Below are 18499 nucleotides of genomic sequence, written 5' to 3'. Positions count from 1 at the left end.
TGTAAAGAATGCTTTTCTAAACGGCGAACTGGAAGAGGAAGTCTACATGCAACTCCCACCAGGATTTGACAAAGATCAAGGAGCCAATAAAGTTTGCAAACTCAAGAAGTCACTATATGGACTAAAACAGTCCCCTCGAGCATGGTTCGGAAAATTCACATACGTCTGGGGAAATCTTGTTACCTGGAGAAGCAAGAAGCAGTCCGTTGTCTCAAGAAGTAGTGCTGAAGCCGAGCTCAGGTCCTTAGCAAGTGGAGTATGTGAAGGCATCTGGCTGAAGAGAGTTCTCGACGACCTCAAGATCATCACCGAAGGTCCAATCAAGCTCTTTTGCGATAATCAAGCTGCTCTCAGCATAGCCAAAAATCCAGTCCATCATGACAGAACAAAACATATCAAGATCGACCGATACTTCATCAGTGAAAAGATTGAAGAAAAAATAATCGATATGGAATACATTCCGCCAGGTCATCAGCTCGCCGACATTCTCACCAAAGCCCTTTCGCGAGCAACCTTTTCCGAGCTATGTAGCAAGCTTGACCTCCTCAACATATACAGTCAAGCTTGATGGGGAGTGTTGAAATCGAGCTCGTCAGCTCGCCCTTCCGCGTCGAACTCGTCAGCTCGCCCTTCCGCGTCGAGCTCGTCAGCTCGCCCTTCCGCGTCGAGCTTGCCTCAGAAGTCCTCTCCTTGGAACTCACTCCTCATGGGAAATTGTCGCATATATTTCTCATGTTATTTCCGATGTCTTGCTCTCTATGTATATTTATTATTCTCTTTTTCCTAGAAGTAGTTTTTACACATGTATTTATTACACTCTCTCTTGTACCCACCTTATGTATAAATAGGTGATACAAATTAGTATTAAATACAAGAAATATTAAAAGTCTCGGAACACTCTCTCTCTTCTCCGATTCTCTCTTTCTTTATCTTCTCTCTCTAAACTTCAACATGTTTAATATAGGGAGAATGAGCATACTAGCCCAATCAGCCCACCAATATTAGTAGAATAGCCCAAGTTTGAATAAATTAAGGGAATAGCCCAATTAATAATTGATTACCCAAATTACCCTCGCACTAAATTTACCCAACCCTAAACCTAAACTCGTCTGGTCCTTGTCCTCATCCATTTCACAGCTACCACTGCGAACACCACCGCCGACAGCACCGCGTGGATGCTGTCCACCATCGCGATCCAAAACGGCGCCAAGTTCGCCGTCGTCGACAGCGCCGCCGACATTGCCGACGCCGGTGGTGCCGCCGGTAACGGTTTCTCTTCAGCCAGCTCTGCCTCGTCCTTTGCTGGTGTTGCTGCTCTTGTTCTTACGCTCATCACTTGTTGAGCCATCTTTCTTTTGTTTTGCTCTTTGGGTACGGATCTCGACGACGACGTCGGCTCAGATTGACTCGAAAATCGGCGGGGGGAGAGGAATCGGCGGCGGAGAGGAAATCAGCGGCCATGGAGGGGATTGAGGAGAGGCACTTTGTAAATTCGCGAATCGGTTAATTTAATTAACCTACTGGAGTGAGTTAAGTTAATTAATTAACCGATTCGTGAATGATTTGAAATTCACAAAAAATTTACAAAAATAATAACTTAAGTCAATTGATATTCAAAGCATTCAATTAATTAATCTAATTCCGAATTCAGAGGAATCGGAGGCGGAGAGGAAATCGGCGGCGATGGAGGGGATTGAGGAGAGGCACTTTGTAAATTTGTGAATCGGTTAATTTAATTAACCTACCGGAGTGAGTTAGGTTAATTCGTGAATGATTTGAAATTCACAAAAAATATACAAAAATCATAACTTAAGTCAATTGATATTCAAAGCATTCAATTAATTAACCTAATTCCGAATTCAATCATTTAGTAAATTAACTTTACTCACAAACAAATCAGAACCTAAACTAATATTTCAACCAATAAGTCAATTAATTAACCTAACTCACTCCAGTAGGTTAATTAAATTAACCAATTCGCGAATTCGCCAAAGGCGTTATGGTCTGAGCCGAAAATATGAGCTATTTGCTTAATAAAATGAAACTTGAGCTATTCCCCCAATAAGAATGACAAACTTGGCTAGTTACAACAAATTTCACTTTAATATACCCATAAATATTGCATATATGTGGAATATATAAAGTTGAAAATTTGAAATAATAGTTGTACAACTAACATACCGCATAGTCAGCGTAGCTTAAGTCAAATAAGGCTAGCGCATCAGTATTTTATGTGACTTGTTTGTTATGTTATTCCCCTATTTCCATTTCTACCAAAACCCCGCCATGAAACCCCAACTCCTAATCCTCATCTTCCTGCTCTCACGCGCCGCCGCGCAAGCGATCTCGGCGTACCCGTCGCTCACCGGCGACTCAGACTGTTCCCTCGGCGGCGCTCCGGTACCCGTCCGTCGCGAGATTTACGGCGATGGGAGGATCATCGACATCAGCCACCGGTTCACGGCGGAGATGCCGACTTTTGAGTCGGAGGAAGGGCTGGGCCAGTTTGTGACGCTGCCGAAGAGCATGAAGAACGGCTCACTCGCCAACAACTCCGAGATGAAGCTCCCCGTCCACACCGGCACCCACGTCGACTCTCCCGGCCACGTCTTCGATCACTACTTCGACGCCGGCTTCGACGTCGACACTCTCGACCTCGAAGTTCTCAATGGTAAACCTAAACCCTAGAAATCTATCGGATTGTGTTTTTTATTTTTTTATTATTAATTAAGAGGATGTTCGTTTCCAGTACTGTAATTGACTTTTTTTGTTTGTTTGTGTGTTTGTTTTGAATCTGAGCGACTGATAGGTCCGGGATTGTTGGTTGATGTTCCAAGGGACCAGAATATAACGGGTATGCAAAAACTCTGTGAAGTTTTTGAAGTCGTTTGAGATTTTGTTCTGGTTTGATTTCTTATTGCTATTGACACGCTTGATTGTTGATACAGCTGAGGTTATGAAGTCTTTACACATACCAAAGGGGGTTCGCCGTGTCTTGTTCAGGACGCTGAATACTGACAGGTTGAGAGAGTTTGATTTCGCTTATTTGGATGGATGAGAATTTAATAGGAATGGTTTTATGATGATCGAGAAACGGGTTTATAAAGTCGAATTATGCCTGATGTTTTGAGTGAATTGGTTATGGATGACAGTGCAAAACTAAATCGATTTAAAAAAAAAAAACAATTGGCTTTTGTGAGTGAGATTTGACTCAATAGGTCTTGTTTTATGATTATTTAAGAGCCAGGGTTGATGAACTAGAATTCTGGTTGGTATTTTGATTGAATTGGTTACGGATGACAGTGTAAAGCTATATTAGTTTTTTTTAGCATTATTCATTTTTGAGCAAGATTGGTGCATAGAATCCATGCTCCTGAAATGAAAAAAAAAAGAAAAAAAAAAGAGGCAAGTTTTCTACTGAGACGATGAGTCATAGTTTCGTATTGGTATTTTCAGGCGGCTTATGTTTAAAAAAGCTTTTGACACGAGCTATGTTGGGTTTATGAAGGACGGAGCGAAATGGTTGGTTGAGAACACAGACATCAAACTCGTTGGTACGATTGAGATATATCAGAATTTTCTCGGCATTACTTCAAAAGAAAAGAAAATCCCAGCATAGGCTTGTTTATTATGTATTTGATAAATAAAGAAAAAGAGCTTCTACTTTCTGCATCTATTAATTTCATTAGTCTGATGTATGATGATATGCAGGGATTGATTACTTATCGGTTGCTGCCTATGCTCACTTGATTCCTTCTCATCTCGAATTCCTAGAAAGCAGGGTAAGAACATCTTAGATAATTATTGATCCTTATGCACAACTCTGAATAAAGGTGTCATTTATTATTTACAAATATTTTCAATTATACTTCTCATTATTTCTTATGTCCATAATAACTATAAGCGCTTGATTATTTTTATTCTTGATAATTTGCGACTCTTTTGCTCAAACTAATATTTGAAGCACTGTTTTTAAATCTTATTTGATTGACTGTCATATTCCTTGAGTCGTATCTTCGGAGGGCCAGGTTGATATTGCTATAGTTCTGATAAACCAATTAAAAACTGTGCAGTGTTAAGAAAACATTAAAAATACCTTTTTTGAGAAGGAAATTAATTTTCTCTCGCAAAGAAATGTGTTTCCTAGAATGATTGGTTCCCAATAAATTCTTCAGGAGATCATCCTCGTGGAGGCACTGAAGCTCGATGACGTTCCTCTGGGAATGTATGAAATCCATTGCTTGCCTCTAAGATTGCTCGGCTCTGAGGGTTCGCCGATACGGTGTATTCTCATGAAATAAAGGTGAGCTTCTAAAAAAAATCCTTCAGTGTATAGGAATGAGACGATGATAGTACCGTCTTTGCATCGTTCTCAAGCTTCCTTATTTCTTTTGCATTTTTCAGGAGTTGGGACTCAGAATCAATAACTAGTTTGATTGCCTATGAATGAGACGATGATATAATCGTCTTCACATCGTCCTTGAGCTTCCTTATTTCTTCTGCATTTTCAGGAGTCGGGCTTGGAATCAATAACTAGTTTGGTTGCTTTCACAGAAATCTGAACCACGTATTGTCCCCTCCCAGTTTTTTTTAATTTTAGTTATAATTTAAATAAAACCGTTTTGTCACATTTTATGTACTTAACGTATGTAAAGCGAAGATTAAATGTTTTTATCATGAACGAAGTTGGCTAGATCCTAGTACAATAATCACGAGTGATCTATTTAGTTGCTTGACCTTAAACTGTTAGTTTTGCTGATAAATTTAAAACTATTAGGTTTGTTATGGTGAAAATTTACTAGTTCTATAAGAAAAATGTTCTAAAAATAAGTGCAAAAATACCTCAAATCGATTTTTTTTTTTTTTTTTTGCCTCATTGTGGTTACAATAAGAGGAAGAAAAAAACTATGCGCGATATTTCAATTTTAGGACAAAAATATATCATAGACATAAAAAAAAATGCAACGTTTCTCATTGCGTTTGTTATCTACGAACATCTGGATATTTGGACCATAATTCTCCACTCTGATATCAGATCTTTGGTAATCAATAGATGTTGGAAGGTTTATTAACAAAATGATTTTTTTGTATGAAGTAGCCATAATCCTCCATGGTGTCGCCACTATCGTTGTTCCCTTCGGCGACGATCTCAATCTGGCTATTCAAATTCAAAGTCAACCTAGTTAGGCCAAAATCCCTTACCTTGTGGCGGAGAAGGACAGATCTAATAGAAGGTTGCTCGGCTTGATTTGGCTTTGGATGATTGAGTCCGTGGAGATACTCTAGACCTCTTGGCTACATCCACCACGACGGAGAATCTCTTCTTCCACTCCATGAGCTCCGAGCACTTCCGATGGAGGAGAGCGTCCTTGCAGGTTTCCGTTCGGCGTCCTTAACCAGGTGCCATTGGATGATATCCATTGGGCCCATCCCTTTGTCACGAGAGGGCCCAAATCCTCTTTCTTCGTGGGCCCCAGCCTTTTCCCGAAGACAATCACCTTCTCATTATCCCTACTTTTCTTTCAAGACTTTTTACGTGGCGCGGCGACTATTCTGCCCCCAAAATTCCTTCGCGTCTCATGACAGACCTCGGGCGACGACTATCCTCTACTCCTCCTTGATCCAAATACCGTACATTTTAACCTCGGGCGAGTGAGGTGCTTTCACAATAGCCCAAGACACCCTGTCACATTCTTCAAATTCATGCCCCAGCAAGCCACATTTAAAGCACAGTTTTCCAAAGTTTTCATAGCGACATTGGATCCATCAAGGCCGCAGTTCTCCTCTGTCAAGCAAAATCTCCAGAAAAATGGCCTTTCCGGTATCTATCTCCATACACATCCTCAGGTCCATCCCAGAGTTGCCTGATAAGCCTAACAATTTTTCAACCATGGGGGCCAACTTTTTCGCACTTCCTAATTATTAGCCACATTTGATGACGTGGCCACATTAATTAGATAGTATGTTACATGATTGTCCATAGTATTATCATACGTTAATTTAGTAAATTGCGATAAATGATTAATTTACTAAAAAAAATGAAATGTTGGCTAATTCTTTAAATCAAATTGGAAATTGGCTAGATAATTAGGCCGGAATAATTATATTTATTTAGTAAAAAAGAAAGTGGTAAGTGTAGAGGAAATAGATTGGTGAATTCCGATTCAACGTGAAGATGCATCGAATATGTGCAGTGGCGGATCCAAGTGGGAGGCTCAAGTGGCCTGGACCCCCCTTCCGAATCCTGGATCTGTCACTGAATATGTGACCAATAATTATTAACGTCAAATGGAAGTCGAACTTGAATCTGACTACCATTTCATTTACGGGATTGATTTCTAAAATAATCAGTGCTTTAATCCGCAAACGTCGATGTACAGCTGTACACTACAAAAGTTAGATCGCAAGCCAAGCTCATTGGTTTCTTAAGCGTAACATTTTCAAAATAACAGCTATTGAAAAATTATTTTCCTAAGTAAAACAAAGCATTTAAAAAGTTATATTCTTTTTACAGTTTTATTTACTATACCATGATTCAATCAAATATTACGTAAAATATCATACATTTTTTCAGATCTTTCAATCAATGGTAGTGTAGATTTGATATTTTTATTGATTGATGTTTATATCCACCAAATTTAATTGTGTTTCAAAGAATTATGTTATATATATTTCTTATAAATATTGTTATATTTAAATACAAAAAAAATTGTTTGTTCATTATTATTCCAAACTATGTTTTTTTTTCTTTATTTAATAGATAATAAAATTAATTACATATAAATATAATAATTTTTATTTGTACAAAAAAGACGTCAATTTCTCTGATTTATATGTTCATATATTAACATGGGCAAACTAGCAACGTAGCCATTTTGAAACATGGTTTTTAGAATCTAGCCAACGCTTGGTTAATTTTGCAAACTAGCCATTTACTGAAATTTACAGGTATAAAATTCCTTATTTACCCTTTTCCTTATAAGGTATAGATATAAGTACTAGCCCACGTTTGACTAGTAAGAATTGTGTAAGTACGCCAAAAGCATCGACCATCACCTCTTTATTGATGAATAGATCATTAACATTCAAATCAATGTTCATCGGGAAGTTGTCGACATCAAACTGACAAAAAAGAGTCAGTTTTGAATCTTCAGATAAATCTTCTCCGTCGTTCGAAACAACTGAAGGTGACTGACTTAGCCTCTGTCTCTCAAACGTTAAAACTGAGAAAATATACCCAAAAAAAATTAAAATTAAAAACGTTACAATAATCTAGAAGACATATTATTGATGATTTAAGAGTGGACATACTTGATTCAGTCAAAGAAAACTGAGAACCATTCATGATGCTCTTTCGAATAAATCTGTGAAACAATATATTCAGCGTTAACATGATGTAACATATGTAAAAAATTACTTATTTTCAAAAAATAAACCAAAATAAACCATTCTTACCTATGAAACTGCGATAAAATTTCTTAAACACGAGAAAAAGTGGTAAGGAACGTTCAATTTAAGACGGAACAGAACAATTCAAATTTTGAATAACGTAGCAATTTGATCCAGTGAATAAATGTGAGCGATATATTTCAAAATTTTAGCTTAAAAAAAAACAAATCTAATCCCTAAAAAATGGGATAATCTTCCAACTAAAATGAACCAATCTGATGTAACGTTGATATATTCTCCTTTCCATTAAATGTGGCTACAAAAAAGGAAGGTCAACTTATCATGATTCAATAACGTGAATAAATATAATTAATACACGGAATATATTTATAAACCGAATAAATAAAACATAATATAACAATATCAGCTATATAACCAAGATTCAAACGTAGGCTAGTCATTTTGAATTGAAAGGAAGGCTAATATAGTAAATACAATCTTACATAAATATGCCACGTCATCAAAATTGGCTAGATTCGAAAAATAAAGGAAACGTTGGCTAGTTTACAATTGCAACGTTTGATGTGACTTAGATTGACTAATTTTTCTATGAATATTAACAAATACTGAGTAAAATTTTACTAACAATAATAATTTAAAAATGAAAACGTAGTTTACTACTATACACTTACATGTTTTGTTGCGGCAAGTGTTTTCTTTTAGCAATTCCTAACGCACTTATTTTAGAAGCACAGCATTTCTAAAATAACACATCTTCCATATGTTTGATCTAGACTAGTTTTGATTACGGGTTATTAAGTTATATAGCCACACGGTTATAGTGAATTGGAATATAGCTTACATTTCGTTAATTTTTTGTAAATAGTCAAGTTAATTTATAAACGGATTAATAAAATACTTATTTAATCCAGTCAAACATGTAAAAAAATGTAGTTAATAGGCTGCCACGTATGCAAGTTGGCTATTTACAAAATATTTACTAAAGATTGACTAATTTACGATTCTTATAGTTTATGTGACTTACGTAGCCAATTTTTTGTTTGATTAATTTATGCTTTATGTTTTTAGCTGGCCTAGTGAAAACTGTGAAACAATTGAAGAAGAAAGAAGAAAAACAAAGAGGACGAGTTTACTTCAAATTAAAAGTCACCAGTGAAAATTTAGATCTTTTTTTTCTTTCTTCAACTATTTCATGTTGATGTATTGACAAGGACCATTAAAGAATAAATAAACTTAACTATTGTTCGGGACCTCTTGCTTGTCGTTTCTCTATTTCTGGTATTCTTATACGTAATGCCACGTCTGATATTTTCCCACTATGATATTTTCTCGCATCTTTGTCGGCAAACACTTATCATTTTTTTATGTTATCTTTTTTCTAGGTAAATCAAAGCTTTTAAAAAGTGATATTCTTATTACAATTTTATTTACGACCATGATTCAATCAAATATTATTTGGGTTTTTAAGTGTGACCCAATTTCGAATTGTGGAACCACAGGAACAATGTCGTCTCGGGAAAGAGAGCTTAGAATCAGATAGAGCTTGTTCAGTGGACTGAGAGTTTCCTCGAAGAATTCAGAGACGCTAACAAGACTACGACTCGAAGAGAGGAAAAGAGGACGACCAAGGCTAGGTGGATCCCTCCGACGCAAGGAACAATTTCGGTGACTGTGGATGCTGCGCTAGATCGGGATCAGGGAGAGTTCGGTGTGGGGTGCATTGCTCGTGACCACACCGGAAGGGTGTTAGCCTCGCAAACGTTTTCCCAAGCTAGGAGTTTTACCCCCCAGCTTGCGGAGGCGTTTGCGTTTCTCCAAGGAGTAGTTTTGGCTAGTAGCATTGGCGGATCGAGATTGGAGCTTCATTCGGATTGCTCGGAGGTGGTCAAGGCGGTGGCCGGGGGGGAAACTCCCACGACTGAGCTCGGGACGATTCTGCGCCACATCAGGAGAGAGGTTAGCAATTTGATTGAGTTTAAAATTCTGTACATTCCTCGTCTCTGTAATATTGCGGCCCACAACTTAGCCCGTTTTGCTGTAACTCAAAGATCTAATTCGAGATGGATGGGACTTGTCCCTCCTTGCTCGGAAGAGGCTATTAGAGCCGATGATGCAGAGATCCTTTCTCACATGTCGGGTTAGCCTTTTCCGTGTTTGGTCTGAATTTGTTTGTGTGGTTATGTATTTGATATTTTTCTTCTTTGTAACAACGGTTTTCCTCCGCCATACGTGATGGCTTATATGAAATCTCCGTGGCTCCGTCCACGTTTCTCAAAAAAAAAAAAAGTGTGACCCAATTTTATAGAGGGACAATAATATAAAGAAGTTCAAGTCCATCACATGCGCGTCGTTGTCCGTTCGTTCGATCGGTCGTCTCGAGTCGGGACGGATCGGACTTGGACTTGCTTGTGGTAACCCTTATCTTTTATCGCAAAGTTCACTTCTTAAAGTTTTAATTTCGCAAATAACATTTTTGTTAGTTTGAGAATTAATCTCAAGTGTGTTGTAACCGTGCAATTAATGCAGCGGTTTACCTCTTGAATTAAAAGGTACCAAAACGTTTTGAACTGTTTGCATGGTTGTTTATCAGCGTACTAATTGAGTTTTAATGCGTTTAAGGATCATAATAATTGACGTTTTGTGTGGTTCAAATTTCGTAACCTCTCAGACCTTGTATCTATATATATAGAGGTCTTGAATTCTCATTCAGAACATACCAAACAGGAAACGAATTCTCTCTTTCTCTCTCACTTTGTTCGTCTCCTCCCGAAATTGTTCTGTGTTTTCTTTGTAGTAAACTACAACTATTGTTCGGGATCTCTTGTTTGTCGTTGTATCTATTTTTGGTACTCTTACGTAACGCCACAAGTCTGATATTTTTCCCCCTTTGCCAAATCTGATATTTTCATCTATTTTTGGTATTCTTACGTAACGCCACAAGTCTGATATTTTTTCCCCTTTGCCAAATCTGATATTTTCTCTCATCTTTGTCGACAAACACTTATCATTTTTTTATGTTATATTTCCTTATATAAAACCCAAAATAAATCCAGAGAAACACACATACACAAAAATCAGCCATCTTTAAGCACCAGACCGATTATGACAACACCGAGATATCTGATACTACTCGTTACAGGCTCTCTTTGTTTTCTTGCTCTGCTCGAGATCTTCTACCAGCTATGGTGGGCCCCAATTCGCCTACAGAAGGTTTTGGGTCTCAGGGGAATAAAAGGCCCAAAATACAGGTTCATCCATGGCAATAACAAAGAGATCAAGGCCATGCAAAAGGAGGCCGTGTCAAGGCCAATGGACTTGTCTGATCACAACATATTTGCCACTCTTCAGCCTCATATTCACCGTTGGACCAACTTATACGGTAACTCTATATACCGACTCGACCACTCATATAATATAAATATATTCATTGTTCATATAGTATAGCGTTTGAGCTTGGTCATTAAGCTTATGATATGCATCAGGAAAAAACTATCTTCAGTGGGACGGTATTCAGGCTGAGGTGGTTGTGAGTGAGCCGGATTTGGTGAAAGAGATATTGAGCGACAAAGACGGTGTGTATTGCAAAGAGAAAACCAAACCGTTCGTTAAGAGATTATTAGGAAACGGTATCTTGGTCTCGAAAGGTGAAAAGTGGGCTAAAGTTAGAAAATTGGCTAACCATGCCTTCCATGGACAGAGCTTGAAGGTACATAACAAATTTCAAATAACGGTGACTCACCACCAAAACCAAATATGTAAAACTGAAAATGATTTTCATTAGCGGTCTAGCGAGCGAGCTCCTGATATGAGAGAGGGAGTGGTACCCACGTGGGTCTCACATATATGTGAGAGCATCAGCGGCCATTGACCGCTAATACATAACACTAGTTATGTAAAAATTATTGACACTTAAGACTTGAACATTTTTGTAAATTTTGTTTATTTCATAAATTAACTATTTTATAAATTACTTTTTAGTTTCAATTGTCTATTGACTTTTAATAATAATGTTTACAATATTGCATTATTTCTAAATTTAGTTATTTATTTATTTTTGTCTACACTTTTAACAGTTTAGCTAAATTTTTAATGACTGTATTGTGCAAAATTTACGAGTGAAGGATTACAGTTTCAATTATTTATGTGGATTAAATATGGTATAAAGAGTGATAGCTGACGTGATAAATGCTTATTAGAATAGCTTACTTATAACATTATGTAAGTAGAGTAGAGGCTTTTAACAGCTTCTAAAAAGCATCGAAAAAAGCTATCAACGGAGTTTTTTAAACATTGTTGCAAAGCTCTTTTAACGCGCTATTGAAAACCCGTAGAGTTAAAATTTGTCACATCTGACCCCGGTAGGCGAAAACTTTACGAGGACGCTTCTTGAAAAACGCCTATGAAAACCTTGCCAAGTTGGTTGTGGCAAGAAAAACTTTCAACGGCACTCAAAGAGGAAGTGTCATAGAGATATGGCGCTTTTCTTTTTCAAAATCACCAATGCTAACCAACAACAATGAAATCACAAATCTACACACACTTTCCAAATGCATGTTCATGCCATGTCAAGTTTAGTGACTCTAATTTTTCATTTTACGGTAGATATTTAAATAACTCTAAAGTTGTGTAAGAAGAAAGTACAAGTGATATTTAATGGTCCTTTCTTTGTTTACATTGGTAGTATCAAATTATCTATTTCATGAAACTGAAGTAAACGTTCATTACTTAAAGAGAATTGGACCCAAATATTAGTAAAATTTCAGATCTGATTTTACTCAAAATCAATCAAAGGCATAATTAGAACAAATATATTAGTGGGCCCACACACGTATGTCAACAAATCCAGAATCTATTGATATAGATGTCATTAAATAATGGATTTGCTGACTTACATATCAACAAATTTTAGATTTGTTGACATATTATGTGGTACCCACTGATTCATTACTCTTGATTATGGTTTTAGTTGATTTTGAAAAAAAAAATCCTTAATTTTACTAATATTCGGGTCCAAATCACAACTATATAAGTAGAAATATAGTGCACCAATGTCTATAGTTCATGCATGAAATTGCTAAACTTAAAGATATAATTAATGATTTAATACTAACAAGCGTTTATAAAGGTCATGGATTACTCCTTATTTTCAATTGATTTTGAGATGGAATCCCATCATACTTCACACTAATAATCTTCTTCATATGTGCCAAGAAATTTATTGTGTATTTTTTTGGTAGAGGATGATTCCAGATATTATTGAGAGCACAGAAATACTGCTAGAAAGCTGGAAACACAAAGAAGGCAAAGAGATTGAAGTTTATGAAGAATTTAGATTCTTCACCGCAGAAGTGATATCAAAGACAGCGTTTGGAAGCAACTACTTGGAAGGACATAAAATTTTTGAGTTGTTGATGAAGTTGAGCATTTTGATGGGCCAAAATTTCTACAAACAAAGTATTCCTGGAATAAGGTGCGCCTCTCTATAGAAAAAAATTATTAGATAATAAACCAAGTTTCAATAATTAAAAAAAAAAAGGTCAGACAAGGAGTTACTTTCTTGATTGTATGAATCTAATTCTTGTAGCAAATTTTTCAAAACGGACGATGAGGTAGAGGCTGAAAGGCTTGAGAAAGCAGTACGCGAGTCAATCGTGGAATTGATAAGAAAGAGAGAAGAGAGTGGAGAGAACGATCGTGACTATGGGAGTGACTTTCTTGGATCATTGGTGAAGACACACCATGATGTCAATCGGAGCCAAAGAGTGTCGGTCGATGATGTGGTTGATGAGTGCAAGAACTTTTACTTTGCCGGACAAGAAACCACCAACAGTTTGCTCGCTTGGGCTATGCTTCTCCTAGCAACCCATGTCGATTGGCAAGAAAAAGCTAGAAAAGAAGTCATTGATCTACTCGGGAAGCGAAGCCCTAAACCGGATGACTTGGCGAAACTCAAAATCGTAAGAAGTAAAATAGTCATATAATTACTAGTCATTTGGAGAGATTTCATCATATGTTTCGTTCTTAAATTTATTATTTTACTTGTGTGATTGCAGATGAATATGATCATCAATGAGTGTCTAAGACTCTATCCCCCGGCGATTAGCTTGATAAGACAAGTCAAGAGGGTAGTGAAGTTAGGACACTTCAAACTTCCAGGTACTGTGAAAGTATTGATTTCAATACTATCAATTCATAATGACCCTAAAGTATGGGGTCAAGAAGCACATCAGTTCAAACCAGAGAGGTTCTCTGAAGGAATAGCGACTGCTACAAAGAACAACATCGCGGCATTTTTACCATTTGGAATAGGGCCGCGAGCTTGCGTCGGTTCCAATTTTGCTATTGTTGAAGCTAAGATTGCTTTAGCGATGATATTGCAACGATATGCATTCACATTGTCTCCCGGGTATGTTCATTCTCCGACTCAAGTTCTCACAACCCGCCCGCAGTATGGTGTCCAAGTGATTCTACACTCATTGTGAAACCCCAAGTTCTTTCATCTAGCACAAGTTATGGTCAAACAATTAAATATATGTTTGTGTAGGTGGTTCTATACTTTATTTGTTTTTGCTTTTTTTTTTTTAAATATATACATGAGTATATTTTTCTATCTTTTTAATACCAAGAAAAGAAAGACATTAAAGCATTCTTATTATGATTTGTAATGAAATAATTTAATATTTTCAATTAATTTATGTAATAATGTTTACAACATGATGATATTTCTAAGGTTGGTCTAGCGCCAATCTAACACGTACCTCCGTGGGGGCATGAGTCTCTAATTTTAGAATGTGGTACTATTTGTGTTGTATGTGTAGATTTATCTTGTCTTGTCGCTAGGCTTTTTTTTTTTTTTTTTGGACTTTTCCGAGAATCAGGTAGATAAAATTAGCTATTGGAGGTTGAAAATGAAACAAATCATAGTGAGCTTTGTGGCACACTTTGCATGACTTAAGTCACAAGGTATAGTTTCAACGTGGCTGAACCAAAGATTGAAATACGATATCCAAAATTCAGATTTTGCTGATATCCCGAGAGATACCAATATTTTATCAGAATATCCAATTAGAGAAAAGGTAAACTGTAACGATGAAATTACCGTTATTAATGTAGTAAATAAAAAAAATACCAGATTTACCTATGGGTATCCAGTGAACATGTTATCATAAGAAAATTGCTGCCCCGTACCCATAATTTTCTTGGCTCTTCATTCAGCCAACGGTTAACTCATCAGGGCCCATAATTTTTTTTTTTTTTTTTTTTTTTTTTTTAAAGCTTGTCCAACGTTAATATTCAAAAGACATAACTTCCGTCTCTTTCCTTCTGTACCGTTACTTTAATGGTAGAGTGACTTCCGCTGAGCTAAGCCTCGGAAACAGTAGTTCCGATGGCTGTTATATTGTGTCCGGTATGGGAATTTCCGTTAACCACCGATACCGTTACCCATGATTAAATATGACATGTGGTAAAAAAAAGTTAAATTCCACCGAATGCGCTTTAAAAATAAATAAATAAAAAAAACGCATGTAGCTTATAATTTTATAGTACGTGTGGATATGCTAGACAAGTATATTCAAATGAAGCAGACCTCTTTTTAAAAAAAAAAATGGTTCTTTTGATTCAAAGTTGGTACAAATGTGATTTTTTTTTTTTTTTTTTTTTAAATGTTGGTACATATGTGAATTAAAAAGGGAGAATAGTTTGCCGACAAGCACACATCTCAAAAACCAAAAAAACGGAAATGATGAAGAAATCTCCGGCGGTTTACTTTGTTGCGGAGAGTTTCATCAAACCTGAGAGCCTCTCAGACGATTCGGAAGAGCCATTGCACTTGTCTCCGTGGGATCTCATGTTGCTCTCCACCCATTACATCCAGAAAGGCCTTCTCTTCACCAAGCCTCCTCAGCCACCTGTCGATTTCATGGAAACTCTGGTGCAGAGGCTCAAGACCTCCCTCTCCGCCGCTCTCTCCCACTTCTACCCTCTCGCCGGCCGACTCAACACCATCGCCGACCGCCAAGACCCGCCGTCGATAGTTGTCTACGTGGAGTGCCGAGACAGCCCCGGAGCCAGATTCATCCACGCAACCCTAGACATGACCGTATCGGATCTCCTCTCTCAGACCTACGCGCCAACGGTGATCCATTCCCTCTTCGACCACCACAAAGCCGTCAACCACGATGGCCACGTGATGAGCCTTCTCTCAGTCCAGGTCACCGAGCTCACCGACGGTGTCTTCATCGGAACCTCCATGAACCACTGCCTCGGCGACGGAACTTCCTACTGGAATTTCGTCAACTCCTGGTCCGAGATCTTCACGTGCTCGTCGATCTCGCGCCCTCCGATCTTCAAGCGGTGGCTCCCCGAAGGCCACGGCCCGGTCTTCGGCCTTCCATTCCGCGGGCCGGAAGATTTCATCAGCCGGTTCGAAGCTCCAGAGCTGAGGGAGAGAATCTTTCGATTCTCAGCGGGATCGATAGCGAGGCTCAAAGCAAAGGCCAACGCGGAGTCCGGCGATTCGGGAGAGATCTCGTCTTTCCAGTCCCTATCGGCGCTGGTGTGGAGGAGCGTGACTCAGGCGAGGAGGAACCGAGATCCGGATCGCACGACCAGGTGTATGTTGATCGCCAACATCAGGCCGAGATTGAATCCCCCGATTTCGGGGAACTACTTTGGAAACTCGCTGTATATGCTGATAGCCACCGCCACGGCCGGCGAGCTTCTGGAGCGCGGCCTGGGCTGGGGTGCCCGGAAAGTTCGCCAAGCGGTCGTGGCGTTCGACGACAAGGCGGTGCGGGAATATCTGGACCAGTGGATTCAGTCGCCGATCGTCCATCGGATCAGTGGGTTCGACCGGGACTCTGTGGCGATGGGGAGTTCGCCGAGGTTCGACATGTACGGGAGCGAGTTTGGGATGGGAAAAGCGGTGGCGGTTCTCAGCGGCTACGCCAACAAGTTCGACGGGAAGGTCTCGAGCTTTCCTGGGCGCGACGGTGGCGGCAGCGTGGATTTGGAGGTCTGTCTTTCGCCGGAGACGATGACTGCTCTTGAGTCTGACAGCGACTTCATGGGAGCCGCTGGTCTGACGATCGCTTGTTGAACGCCACTTCAAGGTTATGGATGGCGTGTTTTCGCTCCAAATTCAGAGCGTGTGCGCGTGTTTTCGTGAATTTATTTAAGTGATAGCATACGTCCACTTAAACTGGTGGTAAATGTGTTTAAAAGCTGATGAGGACATCCACGAAAGTGAAGTGGAAAGAACAATGGTCTAATTTTGATTATTTTATTGTTGTTGTTTTTTTGTTGTTTTATTTAAGGTTGTATGGGGTGTAACCTCTTATTACTTTGGGAGGTTTTTTTTCATTTATTTGGTGGTTTTTTTTTATTCATTCAATTGGTATTATGACCATGGAATTAGAATAGGTATGGGTTGTTTTAGAGAATGTTATCTTCACTATATATATGTTTGCTGGGGCATCTAGGAAGATATATGAAAAAGACTTGTTCGTGTGTTTAGAGAGGATTCTCTTAGTCTAGAGCTTATCAAGAATTTGTGTTCGAAATTCATGTGGCATTTGTCTGATTTATCAACGGTCGCAACCATCATGGTATCATTCGATCCATTTTAATTCGAAGGTTTCGAGCACAAAAACTTCGTCTATATCCGAACCCTCCGATAGACGGTCCGCTCAAATTTGAACTCCGACGAATTTATCCGACAAGTTCATATCAAAAGCCTTATATAATTATGCTTTTGCTTTATTCAATGTATAAAGATGGATCTGTATGTAAAAAAAACAAAATCTATGAGGACATCACAAACATTCAAAATTCAAGGATCACGACTCGTTTTTTTTTAATTTTTTTTTTAGGTAAAGCACAACAAGCGAATTGCAATTTATAGCTTACACTTCTGTAATGAAGAAGAACAAGAAGCATGTGAAATTTCAAGCACATATCCGGCTCTTTCAATAAATTCTTCGTTATTGTTAGAGAGATCGAACAAATCGTGGTTCTTCTTCCTTCTCAATAAACAAAAATCTAACCGAATTTCCCAAACAAAAAGATGGACGAAAGCTAATTTTTCTCCATTAATATAAATTAAACCAAACATGATGCTAAAACAACTAAGAGGTCTTATAACAAACTGAAAAAATTAAAATTACATTACTAATATAACTAAATCATTGAGGCACACCAACTTTGTGCCACAAAAACCCATATGCCATTCTCACCCAAATAGTACTGGTGACCCGAAGCCGGAAAGCGTGACAGAAAAGTAGCGCTGAACCATACTTACATTGACTTCACCGGAGAGAGAATTGGGACCGCGATTGAAAGAGGGTGTTGACCTAGAAAAGTAAGGCCCAGTGAAGTTCGAAGCCATGGCCGAGGATGAGCTTCGTCGGAGAGCTTCATCTAAGAGCATCGGAGATTTGCGACCACGTTGATGGGGAATTACAGACCAAGGATGGTTGGATCTTGGGGAGTGTCGGAAAACACCTAAGGCCCATGTTATCGAGCTCCACCGTGCCACCCAGAGAAGGCCCACAAACGAAAGAAAACACCGTACATCCCAAAGAAAGACCTTGTAGATCCAACAAAACGGCTCGGCATTGAGGTTGATCGCTGACATCACTAGAAATACATATCGGGAAATAGGAGAATGAATCAAAGGAATTAGGGAAAAAAAGAAGAGGAGAAAAACAACTAAAAGTAAAATAACGAGCCTCCCTATAGGTCTTAGCCTCGCCACCCTGGACCAATGCAGCGGTTGGCGCCTTAGGGGAGTGAGGCGACCAAAAAAGAGGGATTCTGAAACCCTAATTTCATAGAGAGAGTTTAGGGATGAGGTGTGGAATGTTTTCACTTTTCTATATCTCTCTAACTCACTCGGTTCTCACTGTTCCGATATCCTCCGACAATATTTAATAACTTCTGATGATCTCCGACAATCTTCGAAAACAATTGCAAAGCATTAAAATTGATTTAAAAAATCATTTTTTTTACACTATAGTTAAAGAAAATATTGAATTTTATCACAAATAATTGCAAACCATATTGAATTTAATGGAAAATATATTACAAT

At 38.4% G+C, this 18499-nt stretch overlaps 3 protein-coding genes across 3 annotated transcripts; all 3 read left to right on the top strand.

Annotated features, from left to right (window-relative positions):
- Positions 1 to 2213: 2213 nt before the first annotated feature.
- LOC149389205 (cyclase-like protein 2) lies at positions 2214 to 4733 on the top strand. The gene is made up of 7 exons (XM_089624386.1): positions 2214 to 2671; positions 2810 to 2854; positions 2949 to 3021; positions 3457 to 3554; positions 3712 to 3782; positions 4176 to 4303; positions 4405 to 4733. The coding sequence occupies exons 1-6, from the start codon at positions 2248 to 2250 to the stop codon at positions 4299 to 4301; spliced, it is 837 nt and encodes a 278-aa protein (XP_089480512.1). The 5' UTR covers positions 2214 to 2247; the 3' UTR covers positions 4302 to 4303; positions 4405 to 4733.
- Positions 4734 to 10512: 5779 nt separating this feature from the next.
- Positions 10513 to 13892, top strand: LOC149389204 (cytochrome P450 CYP749A22-like). The gene is made up of 5 exons (XM_089623602.1): positions 10513 to 10789; positions 10893 to 11116; positions 12648 to 12880; positions 12995 to 13367; positions 13464 to 13892. The coding sequence occupies exons 1-5, from the start codon at positions 10513 to 10515 to the stop codon at positions 13890 to 13892; spliced, it is 1536 nt and encodes a 511-aa protein (XP_089479728.1).
- Positions 13893 to 15023: 1131 nt separating this feature from the next.
- LOC149389203 (putative acetyltransferase At3g50280) lies at positions 15024 to 16905 on the top strand. Its single transcript, XM_089624706.1, has one exon. The coding sequence runs from the start codon at positions 15152 to 15154 to the stop codon at positions 16508 to 16510; it is 1359 nt and encodes a 452-aa protein (XP_089480832.1). The 5' UTR covers positions 15024 to 15151; the 3' UTR covers positions 16511 to 16905.
- The last annotated feature ends 1594 nt before the right edge of the window (positions 16906 to 18499 follow it).

This window comes from Urtica dioica, chromosome 8 (assembly GCF_054948205.1).
Source record: "Urtica dioica subsp. dioica isolate 48M chromosome 8, U.dioica_male_clone48M_v1_H2, whole genome shotgun sequence".
Lineage (NCBI taxonomy): Eukaryota > Viridiplantae > Streptophyta > Magnoliopsida > Rosales > Urticaceae > Urtica > Urtica dioica.
Note: the sequence above shows the minus strand (reverse complement) of the source record. Positions and strands in the feature narration are given on the sequence as shown.